Source organism: Balaenoptera acutorostrata, chromosome 12 (assembly GCF_949987535.1).
Source record: "Balaenoptera acutorostrata chromosome 12, mBalAcu1.1, whole genome shotgun sequence".
In the NCBI taxonomy this organism is placed as follows: domain Eukaryota; kingdom Metazoa; phylum Chordata; class Mammalia; order Artiodactyla; family Balaenopteridae; genus Balaenoptera; species Balaenoptera acutorostrata.
Window position 1 is genome coordinate 8,381,603 of NC_080075.1, and position 22,486 is coordinate 8,404,088.

Sequence of the window (22,486 nt, forward strand, 5' to 3'; positions counted from 1 at the left end):
TGGGTGGATGGATGGATAGAAGGTTGTTTGAAGAATGAGTGAGAAATTGAGTGAGTGAGGAAGGAAGGGAGGCAGAAAGGTAGGAGTGAATTGTGGCCAAATAACTTATTCCAGGAGCAATTTTTTGTGCATTGTACTTGTAAAAACGCTTGTAAAAGCAGAAGCATTTCTTTATTTGTCTTTCAGTTCTGTTAGTCTCACATAATAGCAAATACTTCTCTGTAGGTGGCAGTGCACTTACATAAGACATTTTTCTGAAAGTAAAGGGGTGTGTGTGGAATTATCTTGAACATTTGAAAGCATTTATATAACTTGACTCTCATATTACAGTTTTAAAGACATGCTCTTATTTTCCATAATGTGGATGTATTCTTGATTTATACTTGCCCGGAGTCTTTTTCCCTCAGAGGTATTAGTAAGTGCTAGAGAGTTATCAGCTCTCATTTTATGATATTATGATCCATATCAGCATGCCATTCAAGAATTAGAAAATGGGTATTGTGAATGAAACGGTAGATAATGTTTTGTCTTTAACAATAATAATATTTATACCGTAGAATAATTGAAACTGTGGCAAATATAGACAGAACTACAGGCCAAACGTGTATATCTCAACTAACTTTGGGGATGAGACTTTTAAATTGTTTTCTAAATACATTAAAAAGAATGACCAGGGACGTCCCTGGTGGCATAGTGGTTAAGAATCTGCCTGCCAATGCAGGGGACACAGGTTCAATCCCTGGTCCTGGAAGATCCCACTTGCCGCGGAGCAACTAAGCCCGTGCGCCACAACTACTGAGCCGGCGTGCTGCAACTACTGAAGCCCATGTGCCTAGAGCCCGTGCTCCGCAACAAGAGAAGCCACTGCAGTGAGAAACGCGCGCACTGCAATGAAGAATAGCCCCCTCTCGCCGCAACTAGAGAAAGACCGCGCGCAGCAACAAAGGCCCAGTGCAGCCAAAAATAAATAAATAAATAAATAAATAAATAAATTTATTTATTAAAAAAAAAAAAAAAAGAACGACCAGTTGACCACTTTACTCCTGGATTTTATATATAGAAATTTGAAGCCCAAATTTATCTTTCCCGGAATGTTTTGTGCATACTATTGCCACCTATATCATCTAAAGTTCCTTATAATCTAAAAGTACTATCATTAAAATATTTGCCCCACTTTGTTTTCCATGCTGTAGGTTTTTTTCAAGTTAAAATATACATATATATAATAATTTTGTCCTTGCAGCACTTAAATGCAGAACGGTCTTACAAGTCCCAGATTGCTACTTTACATAAGTCTGTTGTAAAGATGGAAGAGGAGCTTCAGAAGGTTCAGTTTGAAAAAGTGTCTGCCCTTGCAGATTTGTCTTCCACAAGGGAACTTTGCATTAAACTTGACTCAAGCAAAGAACTTCTTAATCGACAGCTGGTTGCTAAAGATCAAGAAATAGAAATGGTATGTATTACGTTTTTAAATGGTTCTTTTAATATTACTATTACTATAAAATTACCACCATTTTCAAAAAGTGAACTATTTTTTAATAAAATATTACATCAAGCCATGTCTTTCAACTTTAGATTTTATTTTTAAAGTCCAAGAAATTAATTTATGCTGTGTTCCAAACAATTCAAGACCATAACAGAAGCTCTTCCTTTGAGTGTGTAATTTGCATTTACTTTTAGCCAAAAGAATTATAAAACACATTGACATATCAATCAGCAAAGAACCATGAGTCTGAGGTTTATCTAGCAAAATAATAACTTTAATGATATTCTTTTAAGCAAAATTTACTATTTGGCTGAGTTCTTTTAAACTGTAATTCACTTGATTGTATCTACCATGTGCCTGACATTGTGCTTGCCACTGTGAATATAATGTTCAAAAGATACAGTCCCCTGCCCTCAAGGGCTTCCTGGTATTGACATACAAATTATTTGGGGTGAATATTAGACTAGTAAGAAATACTCAAGTTTTCAGAGAGGGAGTTCCTTTTTGGCCTATGGGTGTCAGAGAGGAGTTCACAAGGGCACACTACTGAACTCAGAAGTGATGGGGCATCCCATTCAGAGGGAACAACCACTTAGGCAATGGTCTGAAGTTATAAGTAAACTCTTGAGTGAGTAGTTAAGTCATTTGCAATGGCCAGGTGGCTGAGATGCATCTGGAAAAATAGATGGAGCCTGAATCTTGAAGGGATATGTATCCAAGTTGCATAGTATAATTGAAATATCAACACATTTTGGTTATATGTTGATACACATACACCAACACACCATAACCAAAAGGATTAGTAACCTTCTTTAAGCTTTAAAATTATTACCCTTAGCAGAACTAAATATAAAATTGATAATGATTTATATTTATTTTTTAATCTTTTAAGGATGTTTACTACAGGTTTTGTTGCTTACTTACTAGTCTTTAAGTATTTTTTCTCTTATTGTGTTAAAATACATATAACCTTTACCATCTTAACCATTTTAAAGTTCAGTGGTTTTCACATTGTTTTGCAGCCATCACCACCGTCCATGTCCATAACTCCTTTCATCTTATAAATCTGAAACTCTATACCTATTAAACAATAACTCCCCATTCTCTCCTCCCTGCAGACCCTGGCAACCACCATTATATTTTCTGTCTTGATGATTTTGACTACCCTAAGTACCTCACATAAGTGGAATCATACGTATTTGTCTTTGGGAGGCTGACTTATTTCACTTAGCATAATGTCCTTAAGGTTCATCTATGTTCTAGCATATTGCAGAATTTCTTTCCTTTTTTTTTTAATAGATCTTTATTGGAGTACAATTGCTTCACAATACTGTGTTAGTTTCTGTTGTACAGCAAAGCAAATCACCCATATGCATACACATGTCCCCATATACCCTCCCTCTTGAGCCTCCTTCCCATCCTCCCTATCCCAACCCTCTAGGTCATCGCAAAGCACCGAGCCGATCTCCCTATGCTATGCTGCTGCTTCCCACCAGCCAACTGCTTTACATTCAGTAGTGTATATATGTCGATGCTACTCTCACTTCGCCCCAGCTTCGCCCTCCCACCCCATGTCCTCAAGTCCATTCTCTATGTCTGCCCCTTTTTTCCTGCCCTGCAACTAGGTTCATCAGTACCATTTTATTTTATTTTTATAGATTCTATATATATGCATTAGCGTACGGTATTTGTTTTTCTCTTTCTTTTTTTTTTTTTAAACATCTTTATTGAAGTATAATTGCTTCACAATGGTGTGTTAGTTTCTGCTCTACAACAAAGTGAATCAGCTACACACATACACACGTTCCCATATCTCCTCCCTCCCGCATCTCCCTCCCTCCCACCCTCCCCATCCCACACCCCCAGGCGGCCACAAAGCACCAAGCTGATCTCCCTGTGCTATTCGGCTGCTTCCCACTAGCTATCTATTTTACATTTGGTAGTGTATATATGTCCATGACACTCTCTCACCCTGTCACATCTCACCCCTCCCCCTCCCCATATCCTCAAGTCCATTCTTTAGTAGGTCTGTGTCTTTATTCCCATCTTGCCACTAGGTTCTTCATGACCTTTTTTTTTTTTTTCCCTTAGATTCCATATATATGTGTTAGCATACTGTATTTGTTTTTCTCTTTCTGACTTACTTCACTCTGTATGACAGACTCTAGGTCCATCCACCTCACTACAAATAACTCATTTTCATTTCTTTTTATGGCTGAGTAATATTCCATTGTATATATGTGTCACATCTTCTTTATCCATTCATCTGTTGATGGACACTTAGGTTGCTTCCATGTCCTGGCTATTGTAAATAGTGCTGCAATGAATATTGTGGTACGTGTCTCTTTTTGAATTATGGTTTTCTCAGGGTATATGCCCAGTAGTGGGATTGCTGGGTCGTATGGTAGTTCTATTTTTAGTTTTTTAAGGAACCTCCATATTGTTCTCCATAGTGGTTGTATCAGTTTACATTTCCACCAACAGTGCAGGAGGGTTCCCTTTTCACCGCACCCTTTCCAGCATTTATTGTTTCTAGATTTTTTGATGATGGCCATTCTGACCTGTGTGAGGAGATACCTCATTGTAGTTTTGATTTGCATTTCTCTAATAATTAGTGATGTTGAGCATCTTTTCATGTGCCTCTTGGCCATCTGTATGTTTTCCTTGGTGAAATGTCTATTTGGGTCTTCCAGCCATTTTTTAACTGCATTGTTTGTTTTTTTGATATTGAGCTCCATGAGCTATTTGTATATTTTGGAGATTAATCCTTTGTCAGTTGTTTCATTTGCAAATATTTTCTCTCATTCTGAGGGCTGTCTTTTCATCTTGTTTATGGTTTCCTTTGCTGTGCAAAAGCTTTTAAGTTTAATTAAGTCCCATTTGTTTATTTTTGTTTTTATTTCTGTTACTCTAGGAGGTAGGGTAAAAAAGATCTTGCTGTGGTTTATGTCAAAGAGTATTTTTCCTGTGTTTTCCTCTAAGAGTTTTATAGTGTCTGGTCTTACATTTAAGTCTTTAATCCATTTGGAGTTTATTTTTGTGTATGGTGTTAGGTAGTGTTCTAATTTCATTCTTTTACATGTAGCTGTCCAGTTTTCCCAGCACCACTTATTGAAGAGGCTGTCTTTTCTCCATTGCATGTTCTTGCCTCCTTTGCCATAAATTAGGTGACCATATGTGCATGGGTTTATCTCTGGGCATTCTATCCTGTACCATTGATTTATATTTCTGTTTTTGTGCCAGTACCATACTGTCTTGATTACTGTAGCTTTGTGGTATAGTTTGAAGTTGGGGAGCCTGATTCCTCCAACTCCGTTTTTCTTTCTCAAGATTGCTTTGGGTATTCAGGGTCTTTTGTGTTTCCATATGAATTGTAAAAGTTTTTGTTCTAATTCTGTGAAGAATGCCATTGGTAGTTTGATAGGGATTGCACTGAATCTGTAGATTGCGTTGGGTAGTATAGTCATTTTCACAATATTGATTCTTCCAATCCAAGAACATGGTATATTTCTCCATCTGTTTATGTTATCTTTGATTTCTTTCATCAGTGTTTTAGTTTTCTGAGTGCAAGTCTTTCGCCTCCTAAGGCAGATTTATTCCTAGGTATTTTATTCTTTTTGTTGCAATGGTAAATGGGAGTGTTTCCTTAATTTCTCTTTCTGATTTTTCATTGTTGGTGTATAGGAATGCCAGAGATTTCTGTGCCTTAATTTTCTATCCTGCAACCTTACCAAATACATTGATTACTTCTAGTAGTTTTCTGGTGGCATCTTTAGGATTTTCTATGTATAGTATCATGTCATCAGCAAATGGTGACAGTTTTACTTCTTCTTTTCCAATTTGTATTCCTTTTATTTCTTTTTCTTCTCTGATTGCTGTAGCTAGGACTTCCAAAACTATGTTGAATAAGAGTGGTGAGAGTGGACATCCTTGTCTTGTTCCTGATCTTAGTGGAAATGCTTTCAGTTTTTCACCATTGAGTATGATGCTTGCTGTGCGTTTGCCATATGTGGCCTTTATTATGTTGAGGTAGGTTCCCTCTATGCCCATTTTCTGGAGAGTTTTTATCATAAATGGGTGTTGAATTTTGTCAAAAGCTTTTTCTGCATCTATTGAGATGATCATATGGTTTTTATTCCTTAATTTGTTATTGTGGTATATCACATTGATTGATTTGCGTATATTGAAGAATCCTTGCATCCCTGGGATAAATCCCACTTGATCATGGTATATGATCCTTTTAATGTGCTGTTGGGTTTTGTTTGCTAGTATTTTGTTCAAGATTTTTGCATCTATGTTCATCAGTGATATTGGTCTATAATTTTCTTTTTTTGTGATATCTTTTTCTGGTTTTGGTATCAGGGTGATGGTGGCTTCATAGAATGAATTTGGGAGTGTTCCTTCCTCTGCCGTTTTTTGGAAAAGTTTGAGAAGGATGGGTGTTAGCTCTTCTCTAAATGTTTGATAGAATTCACCTGTGAAGCTCCCTAGTCCTGGACTTTTGTTTGTTGGAAGATTTTTAATTACGGTTTCAATTTCATTACTTGTGATAGGTCTGTTTTTGTTTTCTAATTCTTCCTGGTTCAGTCGTGGAAAATTGTACCTTTCCAAGAATTTGTCCATTTCTTCATGGTTGTCCATTTTATTGGCATATAGTTGTTTGTAGTAGTCTCTTATAATCCTTTGTACTTCTGCAGTGTCAGTTATGATTTCTCCTCTTTCATTTCTAATTTTATCTATTTGCGTCCTCACCCTTATTTTCTTGATGAGTCTGGCTAAGGGTTTATCAATTTTGTTTATCTTCTCAAAGAACCAGCTTTTAGTTTTATTGATCTTTGCTATTGTTTTCTGCATTTCTATTTCATTTATTTCTGCTCCGATCTTTATGATTTCTTTCCTTCCACTGACTTTGGGTTTTCTTTGTTCTTTTTTCTCTAGTTGTTTCAAGTGTAGGGTTAGATTGTTTATTTGAGATTTTTCTTGTTTCTTGAGGTGAGATTGAATTGCTATAAACTTCCCTTTTAGAACTGCTTTTGCTGCGTCCCATAGGTTTTGGGTCGTCATGTTTTCATTCTCATTTGTTTCTAGGTATTTTTAAATTTCTTCTTCGATTTCTTCAGTGATCTCTTGGTTATTTAGTAGCAGACTGTTTAGCCTCATGTATTTGTGGTTTTTTTACAGATTTTTTCCTGTAATTGATTTCTGATCTCATAGCATTGTGGTCAGAAAAAGATGCTTGATACAATTTCAATTTTCTTTAATTTTCCGAGGCTTGATTTGTGACCCAAGATGTGATCTATCCTGGAGAATGTTCCATGTGCACTTGAGAAGAAAGTGTATTCTGCCACTTTTGGGTGGAATGTTCTATAAATATCAGTTAGATCTATCTGGGCTACTGTGTTATTTAAAGCTTGTGTTTCCTTATTTATTTTCATTTTGGGTGATCTGTCCATTGGTGTAAGTAGGGTGTTAACGTCCCCTACTATTACTGTGTTACTGTCGATTTCTCTTTTCATGGTTGTTTGCATTTGCCTTATGTATTGAGGTGCTCCTCTGTTGGGTGCATAAACATTTATAATTGTTATATCTTCTTCTTGGATTGATCCTTTGATCATTATGTAGTGCCCCTCCTTATCTCTTGTAACAGTCTTTATTTTAAAGTCTACTTTATCTGATATGAGTATTGCTACTCCAGCTTTCTTTTGATTTCCATTTGCATGGAATATCTTTTTCCATCCCCTCACTTTCAGCCTGTATGTGTCCCTAGGTTTGAAGTGGGTCTCTTGTAGACAGCATATGTATGGGTCTTGTTTTTGTATCCATTCAGCCAGTCTGTGTCTTTTAGTTGGGGCATTTAATCCATTTACATTCAAAGTTATTATCGATATGTATGTTCCTATTACCATTTTCTTAATTGTTTGGGGTTTGTTTTTGTGGGTTTTTTTCTTCTCTTGTGTTTCCCGCCTAGAGAAGTTTCTTTAGCATTCGTTTTAAAGCTGGTTTGGTGGTGCTGAATTCTCTTAGCTTTTGCTTGTCTTAAAAGCTTTTGACTTCTCCATCAAATCTGAATGAGATCCTTGCTGGGTAGAGTAATCTTGGTTGTAGGTTTTTCTCTTTCATCACTTTAACTATATCCTGCCACTCCCTTCTGGCCTGCAGAATTTCCGCTGAAAAATCAGCTGATAACCTTATGGGGATTCCTTTACATGTTATTTTTTGTTTTTCCCTTGCTGCTTTTAGTATTTTTTCTTTGAATTTAATTTTTGTTAGTTTGATTAATATGTGTCTTGGTGTGTTTTTCCTAGGGTTTATCCTGTAGGGGACTCTCTGTGCTTCCTGGACTTTGGTGACTATTTCCTTTCCCATGTTAGGGAAGTTTCGACTATAATCTCTTCAAATATTTTCTCAGACCCTTTCTTCTTGTCTTCTTCTTCTGGGACCCCTATAATTCAAATGTTGGTGTGTTTAGTGTTGTCACAGAGGTCTCTGAGACTGTCCTCAATTCTTTTCATTCTTTTTTCTTTATTCTGCTCCTCTGCAGTGATTTCCACCATTTTGTCATCCAGCTCACTTATTCGTTCTTCTGCCTCAGTTATTCTTTTCTTGATTCCTTCTAGTGTATTTTTCATTTCACTTATTGTGTTGTTCATCTCTGTTTGTTTGTTCTTTAGTTCTTCTAAATCTTTGTTAAACATTTCTTGTATTTTCTCAATCCGTGCATCCATTCTACTTCTGAGATTCTGGAGCATCTTTACTATCATTACTCTGAATTCTTTTTCAGGTAGATTGCCTATTTCCTCTTCATTTATTTGGTCTTGTAGGTTTTTACCTTGCTGCTTCATCTGTGACATGTTTTTTTGCTGTCTCATTTTTTTTTTTTTATGAGTGGGATTGTGTTCCTGTCTTACTGGTTATTTGGCCTGAGGCTTCCAACACTGGGGTTTGTAGGCTGGGTCTTGGTGCTGAGATGAGGAACTCTGTGAGACCTCATTCTGATGAATATTCCCTGTGGTCTTAGGTTCTCTGTTAGTCCAGTGGTTCAGACTTGGAGCTCTCACCACAGGAGCTTCAGCCTTACCCTGGGCTCGTGAACAAGATCCCTCAAGCCACATGGGGCAGCAAAAAAAAAAAAAAAAAAAAAAAAAAGAACAATAACAAAGTAAAAAATAAAATTAGACTAGGAAACTAACAGATATGTTAGAAAGAATATAAAAATAAAAATATAGATGAATCAACAACCAGAAGGTACATCAGTACCCCAATAGTAAAAAAGAGGAGGGAAAAGATAAAAAAAAGGGGGGGGGGAGACCTTGGCTGTGGAGGGCGGGGCCTAAGCAAGGGCGAGGTTTGGGCAGTGGGCGGGGCCTATGCTTAGGACCCACACGGCTGGAAAAGACCCTGGGAGCTGTGGGGGGGGGGGTGGGGCTTAGGCTCTAGGAACAGAAGGGGCCCAGGCGTGCCCCCCCACCCCTGGTCTTAGAAGGCAGTGAACCTCACCTGGGAGCCCAGCAGGCTTCCTGGGCTTGAGTGGGTGGGGAAAACGCCCTACTCTCCTCTCCTGCTCCTCCGGTCTGGGAGGGCCCCTCCCACCTGCCTCTCCTGATCTCCCCGGCCTCCCTCCTATGCCCCCAGGACCAATGAGGGGTGGGTGGCCTTGGAGGGCAGGGGACCGGCCTGGGAGCTCAGCAGGCTCCCCGGGCCCAAGTGGGCAGGGCAATCGTCCTCCACTCCTCTCCCGCTCCTCTCGGATGGCCCCTCCCACCTGCATCTCCTGATCTCTCCAGCCTCCCTGCTATGCCCTCAAGGACGCATGTGGCCTGGATTGGGCTTTGGATAGGGGGAACTGGCTTGGGAGCTCAGCAGGCTCCCTGGCCCTAGTGGGCCAGGCGATGGCCCTCCGCTCCTCTCCCTCTCTTCTGGGAGAGTCCCTCCCACCTGCCTCTCCTGATCTCCCCGGCCTTAGCGGGTGCAGATCCTGTCTGGCCTCCACTTCTCCTCCCCCCTCAGTCCCCCTATATCCTACTGGTTCACTTTGGGTTTCCTCTCATCTCTTTGGGCGTCAGAGTCCCCCACCAGCGGCCAGCAGGCGCCCTAGTTGTGGGGAGAAGCTAACTCCACATCTTCCCACACTGTCATCTTGACTCCACCCTCTCTTTCCTTTTTAAGGCTGAACAATATTCCATTGTGTGAATATACCACTAGTTGCTTATTTATTTGTCAGTTTGTGGACACTTGGGTTGCTTCCATGTTTTAGCTATTGTGAATAATGCTGCTATAAACATGGGTGTATAAATCTCTCTTCAAGATGCTGCTTTCATTTTCTTTGGGTCTCTACCCAGAAATTGGATTTCTGGATCATATGGTAATCATATGGTAATTCTCTTTTTAATTTTTTGAGGAACCTCCATACTGTTTTCCAAAGCAGCTGTACCATTTTACATTCCCACTGACAGTGCGCAAGTGTTCCAGTTTCTCTACATCCTTGCCAACACTTGTTGTTTTTCAGCCTTTCTTTCTCTTTCTCTTTCTTTCTCTCTCTCTTTCTTTCTTTCTTTCTTTCTTTCTTTCTTTCTTTCTTTCTCTTTCTTTCTTTCTTTCTCTCTTTCTTTCTTTCTTTCTTTTCTTTCTTTCTTTCCCTCTCTCTTTCTACCCCCCTCCCTGCCTCCTTCCCTCCCCCCACCTCTCTCTCTCTTTTGCTAATAACTATCCTCATGGGTGTGAAGTCATCAGGCTAATTCTCATAGTATTTTTAAATACTCCTGACATAATTTTTTTTGCCTTAGAATTTAGTTATTTATGTATATATGTTTATCCCCATAATAAGCTGTATTTCAAGTGTAAGAACTATCTTATTTATCTTTGTATTTCTTCAGCTGTACTATGCATATAAGGGACAGACAAATAATTTTTCTAAGCTAAACTTTTGATTTTGAGATAATTGTAGATTCACATGCAATTATAAGAAACTATACAAAGAAATGTTGTGTCTCCTTTACCTGGCCTCCCCCAACGGTAACATCTTGCAAAACCATAGTATAATATCTCAGCCAGGCTTTTGACATTGTTTCAGGCAAGATATGGAACATTTCTATCACAGGACCCATCATGTTGCCCTTTTTTAGCACTATATCTACTCCCCTCCTATCCACAACCTCCCCTTAACCCCTGGAAACAAACAGCTAATCTGTTTTCCACTTGTAAATTTTGTCACTTCAAGAAAGTTATATAGATAGAATCATATGATATGTAACCTTTTGGGATTGGATTTTTTCATTCAGCATAATTCTCTGAAGATTCATCCAGGTTGTTGCATATATTAGTGGTTCATTCCTGTAACACAGTTTGTTTAATCATTCATCCTTTGAAGGACATCTGTTATTTCCAGTTTGGAGAGAGATAGAGGGAGAGAAAGAGAGAGAGAGAGAGAAATTAAAGACCCCAAATTAAAGGAAAGACATCCCACATCCATGGATCAGAAGACTTAACACTGTTAAAATGGCAGTACTACCCCAAATTGGTCTACAGGTTCAATACAATGCCTATTAGAATCCCAGCTGGCTTCCTCATTGAAACTGACAAGATGACATAAAATTAATATGGAAGTGCAAGTGACCCAGAATAGCCAAAACAATCTTGAAAAAGAACAAAATCAGAGCACTTCCCAATTTCAAAACTGTCTATAGTAATCAAGACAGTGTAGTACTAGCATAAGGAAAGATATATAGGTCAGTGGAACAGAATTGAGAGTCCAGAAATAAACTCTTACATCTGTAGTGAAATGATGTCTGAAAAATTGGTAGCAATACAATTTAATGGGGGAAGAATAGTCTTTTCAACAAATGCTACTGGGACAACTGAACATCTACATGAAAAAGAATGAAGTTGGATTCCTATCACATACCATATACAAAAATTAACTTCAAATGTTTTATAGGCCTATATGCAAGAGTTAAAATTATAAAACTCTTAAGAAGAGAACATACAAATAAATCTTTGTGACCTTGGGTTAGGTAATGCTTTTTTAGAGTCACATCACAAGTACAGCAGAAGAAAAAATAGATTAGAAGGACTTCATCAAAATAAAAACCTTTTGTGCTGCAAATGATATCAACAAAGTAAAAAGACAATGCACAGAATGGGGAAAACATTTTCAAATCATATATCTAATAAGAGATTTGTATCCAGAGTATATAAAGGACTCTTGCAACTTAGTAATAACCCAACTCAAAAAATGGGGAAAGGATCTCAATAGACATTTCTCTATAGACACTACATAAATGGGCAAAAAGCACATGAAAAGATGCTCAACATCATTAACAATCAGAGAAATGCAAAACAAAACTATACCATTTCATAACCACTAGGATGGCTATAATTTAAAAAAGACAATAGCAAATGTTGGCAAAGATGTAGAAAACTTGGAACCCTCATACATTGCTGGTGGGAATGTAAAATAGGCCTCTTTGGAAAACATCTTGGCAGTTCCTCAAAATGTGAAAAAATAGGATTACCATAAAGTCCAGAAATCCCACTACTATTTATCAAAGGAGAATGAAAACATAGGTCCATGTAAAAACTTATACACAAATGTTCTTAGCAGCATTATTTATAATAGCCAAAAAGTGTAAATGACTCAAATATTCCTACATCTATGCAAGGGAATATTATTTGGCAATAGAAGTAATGAAGTACTGATACCTGCTAAAACATGGATGACTCTTGAAAACATTACACTTAGTGAAGGAAGGCAATCCCATAAGACCACACACACATTGTATGATTCCATTTATATGAAATGTTCAAAATAAAGCAGATCATAGAGACAGAAAATAGATTAGGGATTGTCTAGGCCTAGTGCTGGGGTAGGGGTTGGGGAATGACTGCTGATGTGTGCTGGGTTTCATTTTGGGATGATGAAAAAGTTCTCACAATAGATTGTGAGATTGTGGTATGATCATACAACTCTGTTAATATACTAAAAACCATTGCCTTGTACAATTTAAATGGGCAAGTTGTATGGTGTGTGAATTATATTCCAATAAAGCTGTTACCAAAAAAGTCATGCTCCATTTTAGATTCCTGCCAGCAAGGTATATGAGATTGCCATTGCCCATTTTAATGTTAATCAACACAAAAACTAAGAAATTTGCCAGTTTGATAAACTACAACATTGGTTCACCTGAAAGAGATTTTGTTCCCCAGGAAACACTTAGCAATGTCTATAGACATTTTTGACTGTCACAACCAGGGTGGGGGGATGCCATGGGTCCCTGGTAAGTAGAGGCCAGGGATGCTGTTAGACATCCTGTAATGCATAGGGCAGCTCCCTACACCAAATAAGTGTCCAACCCAAAAGATCACTAGTGTCAAAGCTAAGAAATCCTGGACTAGAAATACCGTCTTGATTTAATTTCTATTTCTTTGATTATTAGTAAGGGTAAGTTATTCTATATGTTTACTAATTAGCTGTATTTTGTACATTTTCTGTTCACATCATTAGTTCATATTTCTCATCAGTTTGTTCATCTTCCTTATATTAATAAGATATTAATTATTTACTGAGTTTATTCTCATCTGGTTTTTTTCCTCGTAAATTTTGTTTGTTTATAATGAGTATAAATAGGTTTGTTTTTTCTACAGTCAGACATCATTTTTTAATTGTATCTAGTCTAAAAACTTCTTCCCCTACCTGCCCGGCCCTTTCCTAATAATTTCATTTTTATTTAACTTTTTTTTCTTAGGGTTTTATCTTTTTACATTTAACTTTTTAAATGCATATATAAATTATTATAATGTGTCTTATGAGATAAGGAATAATTTTTTTCTAAATAGTGACATCTGGTTTTCCTCCTTTTGAAGAAACATTTGGCTTACAGAACGTATTTTAGGCTCAAGATAACCTTCAAAAAGTGAAGTTTTCCACAGGATCATGCAAGAGAGGGAATGTGCAATTACTCCTTATCTTTCTTAACTATGGAGCGCGATGACATTCCGTCAGGAAGTTAGGTGTTTATAATTCACCCAACTCAGGAGAAAGCAGTAGTTACAGATACTACTATGTCAGTCTTGCAGAAATAAATTAAGAAATATCAAAGCTGGAAATGGAAATTGTTTGAAGTTTGAGATTAATAACTCTTTACTTAAATTAATGAACTTTCTGATATTATCAGAGAGTTGGGGAAAGTGATACTCAGTGTGTGTGCATGTGTGTATCCAGTAAGAAGGAGGACACAATTTCTAATCAAGAAATTAAAAGTGGTTGTCAGTTTATAACATAATACAGACATTTTATGAGTCTCTGATAATACATCAGTTAAGTGAACGAATAGGAATAAGTATAGGTATCTTCCTGTTATTGCACAGATGGAGAATGAGTTGGATTCTGCTCGTTCTGAAATAGAACTCCTCAGGAGTCAGATGACAAATGAGAGACTCTCCATGCAGAATCTAGAAGCTTTGCTGGTGGCCAATCGAGACAAAGAATATCAGTCTCAGATAGCACTTCAAGAAAAAGAATCTGAAATTCAGCTTCTTAAAGAACACCTTTGTTTGGCAGAAAACAAAATGTGAGTTGGTTAGCAATATGATAACAAAGTCATATTTCTAAATTTTTGGTACTTTATAGATTGATAGAATTTTAAAGCTGGCATTTAGACAATTTAGTGCCATAATTTGCTATTAATTAAACTGAGGACCCCAAGTATTGTGGTTTGTCTAAGATTTAGTACTTATTTCTATTATATGTTTATCTAAATTTATCTAAATTTAAGTTTAACCATCTTTGTTGATTGTTTGGGTATAAATGAACACCTATTGATTTAACATATTGCCTTTAGGAAATAACCAGATTAGAAGAAATTAAGCACTTCTGAAACCAGAAGAATTTTTCTATTTATGGACCCACCTGGTAGTGCTACCGAGTCTTTCCATTTGCCTCATGATATTTCCCTGTGTACCTATGTACCTGTAAGTGTATACTGGTTATCTGGAAGAACTACTGCATTTACAGAATGCTGAAGACTTCCCCCAGAGCATTGATTTTGACTTTTTTTAATTTCAAGAATCCCTAATACCATTAGCACCTTATTTACAAGACTGGAGGATTAGGTGGAAATGCCTGCCTGCATAGTGAATATTTTATTATTAAACATAGTGAATATTTTATTATTAAAATATTAAACTAATATTTTATTATTAAAATATTTTATTATTAAACTTAATATTTTATTATTAAACTCACCTCTCACAAAACTTCATGGGGACCCTTAGCTTCTGTTCTTATCTGTCCCACCTATAACACTTTTTCATCCAGCCTCAACTCTGCCCTCCCATCCGAGCAGGGGACGTGGGGAAGGACAGGAATCACGGTCTCAGAAATCAGCCACTTGTAGGAGCCCCCGACTGAGCAAAGGCTGCAAAGCCAGGGCCCGTTTCCTTCAGAAACTGATTTTAGGTTGTGGCAGCTGTGATTGAGTCATTCTTTTCAATCACTGCAGCTGGGCTTTTGGGGTACCTTCAACCAGTTCTGCAGGATCATTTCCTCAAGCCGTAGGTGGAAATTGCCTCAGTGAAGTGTGCCGACACTCCCACCTTAAGGGGTACATTCTGTTTTAGACTAGCTGGTGAGTAGTATCAAGTAAGCTTGATAAAGTTGAGTGTTCTTAGTCTCTAAAGTTTAGACTCCAGCAGTCTGTAATGCAGTCCTGAAAGCCAGCAGAGAGGATAGAATGTTCTGTGCAAGCAGCATTCACCTGTGTCATCTGCCTCATGGTAGTGTGCCTTATCACAAGGTTTTTGAGGCAGTGTTTAGCCCTAAGGAAGATCCTGTTAAATTGAAGAGATTTTGTTTTTAACAGTAGACATATCAAATTTCATTACAAGTATACTTGTCAATTGGTCATTTGGTCAATTAAATGTACATATATACACACACATTCATCATGGTGCTAGTGAATTCCAGTATTATATGCACTGGAATACACACCTAATACCTTAAAGTACACTTGTAAAAATGATCTGCAGTAAATAAGTAATATAGGTAGATAATAGATAATATTACCCCTCTAAACATAGGGAAACTGAGACAGAAAAGGTTTAACTAATTGAATGGGGCTGGGACAGCTTAGGCTTTTAGTAGGCTACTTTGCACATTTACTGCATCTAAAGCTGGCATATTTTAGATGCACTAATACATCTATGAAAATGACAATTTTGCTTGGATCCAGCTGAGAAACCATTGCCAACATGGTTTCTTGTACTCTAGGAGTCCTAGCCATATTTTACCTGTAATTAACTGTCACTCACATTCTTTTACACAGGGCCATCCAGAGTAGAGACGTGGCCCAGTTCAGGAACGTCATAACGCAGTTGGAAGCTGATTTAGACATTACCAAGAGACAACTAGGGACAGAGCGCTTTGAAAGGTAAGTGTGTCTCTATGCTACGTTCAGCCTGGAAAGCACTGTTCCTTGGATAACCACAGATTTTGGTTATTTCATGATGCTTAGATTTTAAAGCATGATTTGAACTATAGTTCTACGACAGTGTTAATAATGTCGCTGGATATAAAGTTTAGTAAAAGTCTCACTGTTTTGCTTTAGGGAAAGAGCTGTGCAAGAACTTCGCCGCCAGAATTACTCAAGTAATGCTTATCATTTGAGTTCCACAATAAAGCCAAATGCAAAATGTCACTCACCAGAACGTGCTCACCGTCGATCTCCTGACCGAGGCCTGGATCGATCATTAGAAGAGTAAGTGGTTTAAGGATCCATTCTTCGGGAACCATATAGCAGTAAAAACTGAATATCTGAGGGGGTAAGAAAACTCCCTAACAGTCTACCATTAATAGTGCTATTTAAACATCATTACATAATTAGCTATGTAGACATAAAAATATTTTGATAATTAGTTTTATATAAATATGTTAAAGAAAGGTCTATTTTATCTAATGTCTACATAAATTATATTTTTAAAATCTGATTTTCTTTTTATTTCTACAACATACAGGTTTTTCATATACTTTCATTAACAAAATATTGGCTAATTATTACAGCACCATAAAATACATATACTTCAGGAAAATAATAGGCTAATTTTTCAGAGGAAAATATTTTAGATATATTCCTGTATGCCACAAATTTCATAAAAACATTTTTATTTAGAAATAATTTCCAACTTACAAGAAGTTAACTAAAATAATACAAAGAACATCTGTGCAACCTTTTACCCATACTCACTATTATTAAAATTTTACCACATTTGCTTTTTCTGTGTTTATGAGACAACACGTGCTGTCTCATGCACTCACACTCTTGCACTTGTTCCTCCCTCTCTCTCTCTCGCCCTCTCCCCACCGCCCCCAACAGACATTTTTTTTTTTTTTTACAATAACTAATACCTCCAGTTTGAACCATCCTCACAGGTTTCTCCCTTGCCTCCTTTCGTTCTGTATTTGTACATCCTTTCTTCTCCAGTGAGAGCCCTGGTTTAACATCAGCATATTTGCTCAACAACAGCAACACAGCAACACAGGTATTCATTTGCTCAACCCCAGAATGCATCTAAAATACTTTCAAAATGTCTTCATCTATGTTACTACAGTAAACAGGCTGTTTACTGTTACTACAGTAAAAAAAGTTCAGAATCTGTTTGCAATTCTTCCTTTCTATCCCCATACGTTACCTTTCCCAAGTCTTGAAGGCATATAGTCAAATACTGTGTTCATAACTTACTTGAAGTAATTCTTTTTTTTCCCCTTTCACTGTGTTTATGGTATACATTTGAAATACATTAGATTCATTTGTTTCAATTTGCTTTCATTTTTCATTTTTGTTGATTATGTTGAGATATCCTAAGAAGAAGAGATGTCTTTCCATTTGTTTAAATTTGCTTTGTATCTTTCAGGAATGGCTTGTAGTTTTTTTCTTTATATAGGTTTTGAACATTTCTTGTTAAGTTCATTCCTAAAGATTTTATTATTTTTTGTTGCTATTGTAAACGGGGTTTCCTCCATTCATTGTATCTTCAAAAGATGCTATTTTTGCATGTTAATTTTCTATCACATTACCTTGCTAAATTCTTTTACTGTTTCATTAAGTTTTGTCATTGATTCTTTAGGGGTTTCCAGATATACTATCATGTCATCTGCAAAAAGAGATAATTTTATTTCTTCTTTTCCTGTATGTATCTCTTGAATTGTATTCTCTAGTTGATTGCATTTGCCAGTATCATCAGAATAATGATAAATAGCTGTGGCAAAAGTGGACATTCTTGTTTTAATTCTGACCTGTGGTGAGAATGCCAATGGGGTTTGCCCATTAAGTAAGATACTGGCTTTAGGATTGAGGTTTATATGTTTTATGATATTAAGGAAATACTACTCATTACTATTTTTTCAAGACTTTTTATTAGGAAAGGATGTTTTTGTCAAGGGCCTTTTTATCATCTATGAAGATATGGTTTTTCTCTTTAGAACTATTAATATGTGAATTATATTAATAGATTTTCAAGTATTGAACCATCTTTGAATTTCTGGCATAGCCCCTACTTGGTCATAGTGTATTATTTTCTTGGTGTTCACTACTATTTCATTTACTTTAGATCTGTGGTGTATCAATATTCGTAAGTGATATTGGTCTGTAATTTTCTCTCTGTGCTATGTCTATCAAGTTTAGATATCAATGTTATATTTGTTTCAAAAAAAGAATTTGAGAATTTTTTGCTTACCTTGCTTTGAAACAATTTATATAGTTGGGGATTATTTGATCTCTAAAGATTTGGGTGAGTTTACCTGTCAAACCACGTAGCCTTGGTTCTTTTTTTTTGTGGGGTGTACTTCCTTAATAACTTTTTCTATTGCTTCTTTTTTTTTTAAAGCCTTGACACGACTTCTTCTTTTTTAACTTATTAATTAATTTATTTATTTTTGGCTGCGTTGGGTCTTCATTGCTGCACGCGGGCTTTCTCTAGTTGCGGTGAGAAGGGGCTACTTCGTTGCAGTGCACAGGCTTCTCATTGCCGTGGCTTCTCTTGTTGCAGAGCATGTGCACTAGGTGTGTGGGCTTCACTAGTTGTGGCACACGGGCTCAGTAGTTGTGGCTTGCGGGCTCTAGAGCGCAGGCTCAGTAGTTGTGGTGCACAGGCTTAGTTGCTCTGCGGCATGTGGGATATTCCCGGACCAGGGCTCGAACCCGTGTCCCCTGCATTGACAGGTGGATTCTTAACCACTGCGCCACCAGGGAACTCCTCTATTGCTTCTTGGAAATTGGTCTTTTTAAGCTTTCTATCTCTATTTGTCTAAAAGTTATCTAGGTTTTCAGTTATCTAGGTTTTCAAACTTATTTGCACCGAAGTAACCAATGCAATATCTTATAAATTTAAAAATTTCTTCTGTATCAATAGTTATATCCTATTGTCATTTCTCATTTGTATATGTATGTTTCTCCCTTTTTTTGTTGATTACCTTAGCCTATGGTTTGTTTACTTTGTTCATTGCTTCAAAGAACCAGCATTTTGATTTATTGATTTAATCTGTTTTTCTTTCTTATTAATTTCTGTTTTTATTTATATTATTTCCTTCCTTGTGCTTTTTCACTTACTTTGTTGGGTTTTTTTCCCTAGAGTTTTGAGTTAGAAATTTAATTCATTTATTACCATTCTTTCACTTTTATTGATGTAGATATTCAGAGCTATGAATTTTGCTGTGATCACTACTTTAAATAGATCCCATAGATTCTGATATATAGTGTTTTTGTGATCATTATTTTTCAGAAATTCTGTAATTTCTGTTTGTATTCTCACTTTTACCCAAGAGTTATTTGATAGAAAATCTTTTAATTTTCAATGAGAAGAGCTTTTTTGTTTGTTTGTTTTGGTTTCATTTTTAATTCCTAATGTTATTGCATTGTGATCAGAGACTATTGTCTATAATATTTCTGTTTTATGGACACTACTGATGTTTTCTTTGTACTTTACTGCATGATCAATTTTTGTGAACAGTTCATGTGCACTTGAGAAGATATATTCTTTCTTATCAGAGTATAGTGTAATATATCTAAAAGATTTGCCTTTTTAATTTTATTTAGTTCTTTTATAATGTCATTTAATTTTTGTTCACTTGTTTTACTAAGAATGGTGCTTTAAAGTCTATTATTAGTATGTTTTTATTTTTTCTTATGTCTCCTATAAATTTTGTTTTATATAGGTGGTTTGCTGTTTTATTTGTGGCATAGATATTCTGAACTGTCATATCTTTATTGTGAATGTGGCTTTTATGAAGTGTTATTTTCTGATGCGTTTAATTTTTTTGGAAGGAGGAAGGACTTGACACCTACTTTGTCTGGTATTAGAGTTACAACTCCTGTTTCCTTATTGTCTCCATTTGCCTGGTAGATCTTTGTCCATTACTTTATTTTTAACTTCTTTGAATCACTGCATTTTAAGTATCTCGCTTTTATATAGTATGGATTTGAGTTTTGCTTTATGAATCATTTTGAAATTTTTTTAAAACAGGTGAGTTAAGCTCCTTCATATTATTGATATAACTGTTAAATTTGGCCTCAACTCGGTCATATCATCTTATGTTATGATAACCGTGTTTACTGTGTGATATTTACTCTATTTGGTTATTCTTCTTTGCTTGTGAACATTTCTTTTGATATTGAAGAAGTTTTGTGTTTTATTATAATGGTTACCTTTCTATTAATACTTTTAATAGTACCCTTAAAGTACCCTATTTTTTTTTTTTTTATAAATTTATTTATTTATTTTTGGCTGTGTTGAGTCTTCGTTTCTGTGCGAGGGCTTTCCCCAGTTGCGGTGAGCGGGGGCCACTCTTCATCGCGGTGCGCAGGCCTTTCACTGTCGCGGCCTCTCTTGTTGCAGAGCACAGGCTCCAGACGCGCAGGCTCAGCAGTTGTGGCTCACGGGCCTAGTCGCTCCGTGGCATGTGGGATCTTCCCAGACCAGGGCTCGAACCCATGTCCCCTGCATTGGCAGGCAGACTCTCAACCACTGCGCCACCAGGGAAGCCCAGTACCCTATTTTTTAAATTTTAAGTTTTTGCTGTTAGTTTTAAATGGTATCCTTTGGCTGCCACCTATTATCCAGACAACAGTCAGTGTACTTAATTTACTTTCCCCCAACCACTGATCTGTTTCCTGTTCCTATAGTGTTGCCTTTTCAGGTTGTCATATAAATGGAATCATGTGGTATGCAGTCTATAGTGGCTGACTTTCACTCAGCACTACATATTTGAGATTTATCCGGCTTGTTGCATGTATCAGATATTATTGGATATTCCTTTTAACTGCTGAGTAATATTCCATTGTGTGACTGTAACACAGTTTTGTTTTGCTTTGTTTAACTTTTTTTTATTTTGAAATGATTACAGCAGTCTCACAGGTAGTTGCAAAAATAGTACAGATAGTCCCACCATATCCTTCCCCCAGCTTCCCCAATGGCAATATCTTACAAACCAGGAAACTGACACTGGCATAATTAACCAGTCGATGGGCCTTATTCAGTTTTCACTAGTTTTTACACACACTTGTGTGTGTGCACAGTTTTTTTACACAGAGAACATATGACGCCACCACAGTCAATGTTCTGAATTGTTCCATCAGCCCCGAGGAGCTCATTCCTTCATGATACCCTTTTATAATCACAGCCCTCTCGTTCTCCTCCCTATCCCTGAGCAAACACTAATTTCTTCTCCAGCTCTATAATTCTGTCCTTTTGAGAATGTTGTATACATGGAATCACACATGGGATGTCAGTTTTTGAGACTGGTTTCTCTCTCTTAGCACAGTGCCCATGAGATCCATCCAAGTTGTGTGTGTCAATAGTTCATTCTTTTTTATTGTTGAATCCACAGTATTCCATGACATGGATGTATCACAGCTTGTGAAACTGAGTGAAAAAATACATTGTATCTGTTTTCTTTCACCGAAGCTGAGGGAAAAATCCTGTCTTACCAAAGTAATATTAGAACACATTTTTTTATTCATCATGAAATCATTGAGTTGAAAATATTAATCTACATATTTTTTTTCTCTCTTATAGGAATCTTTGCTATAGAGATTTCTGACACGTGAAAAGATTCTTCATATCCTTGGGAGAGGTCAGAGTTTCAAACTGATTTTTTTTTTTTTTTGCTATATGATTGCATTTATCTTTTGAATGCTTGACAATGTTAAATGAATTTATTAACGTTGCGCCTCTGAATCTCTCTTTTCATGTGCCATATCGCAGTGATCTGAGATGACTTATAAAAAACAAAAATGCATATGGCTCTTTCTATCCATACAGTAATAGTGAGTATAAAATCTGCTTACTTCACTATTGAACACTGTCATGTTAACTATCCAGAGTCAATAAAGAAGATTATAAAAAGAGGGAAGAGTGTTTTTACAAAACTGATTTTTTCTTTGTGATTTATGCTTTCATGGCTGGACAAGTTGTGCCACAATAGGCACAGTTTACCAATACTGGCCTGGGACCCCGTATTCCATTTTGGAACCAACGTGACATTAACTCTAGGCCATAATCTGACTTCAAAGCAGTAGACAGTACGAGCGTGTCAGGGTTTTTAAATACATAGTGTTGTACCACTAATTAACATACATTTTCTACGATTGTTTACCCCTACTATTTTTAGAAAGGTAGGTGATGCTATATCTGTCAAGAATGTAAAAATTTTTTAAAAAAATCTGTATTTTTAATATGTTTTTCTTTAAAATATTAAAATACTGCAATCAACTTAATTGCCATTTTATTTATTTATTTTTTGCCTGTGGCAGCTGTCTATAATGTAGAGTACCAAGTTCAGTGATGTTTCCTTATTTCCCCTAAATTCTCCTAAATCTCTTAACTTTTCTGTCCATAGACTTTGATTTAATGTTGATATTACAGTCTGAACACTACTGGTAAAAGCTATTTGTACTCTTGCCATTTTAATAATTTTTAAAAAGCCCTGTCATTGATAGTATTCATATGATGCAG

General features: G+C 36.5%; 1 protein-coding gene across 15 annotated transcripts in view; it reads left to right on the plus strand.

Moving 5' to 3' along the window:
- The window catches only part of TSGA10 (testis specific 10), a 104,733-nt gene extending 82,841 nt beyond the window's left edge, over positions 1–21,892 (plus strand). For 13 of the 15 annotated variants that reach the window (XM_057558350.1, XM_057558354.1, XM_057558347.1 and 10 more), the window contains 5 exons: positions 1,244–1,453; positions 13,850–14,052; positions 15,805–15,909; positions 16,087–16,236; positions 21,548–21,892. In XM_057558350.1, the coding sequence (XP_057414333.1) occupies positions 1,244–1,453; positions 13,850–14,052; positions 15,805–15,909; positions 16,087–16,236; positions 21,548–21,572 (693 nt within the window). In that variant the 3' untranslated portion in view covers positions 21,573–21,892. Of the gene's footprint in view, positions 1–1,243; positions 1,454–13,849; positions 14,053–15,804; positions 15,910–16,086; positions 16,237–21,547 lie in introns of those variants that run through there. The other 2 variants (XM_057558342.1, XM_028162648.2) reach the window with 2 other exon arrangements.
- Positions 21,893–22,486: the final 594 nt, after the last annotated feature.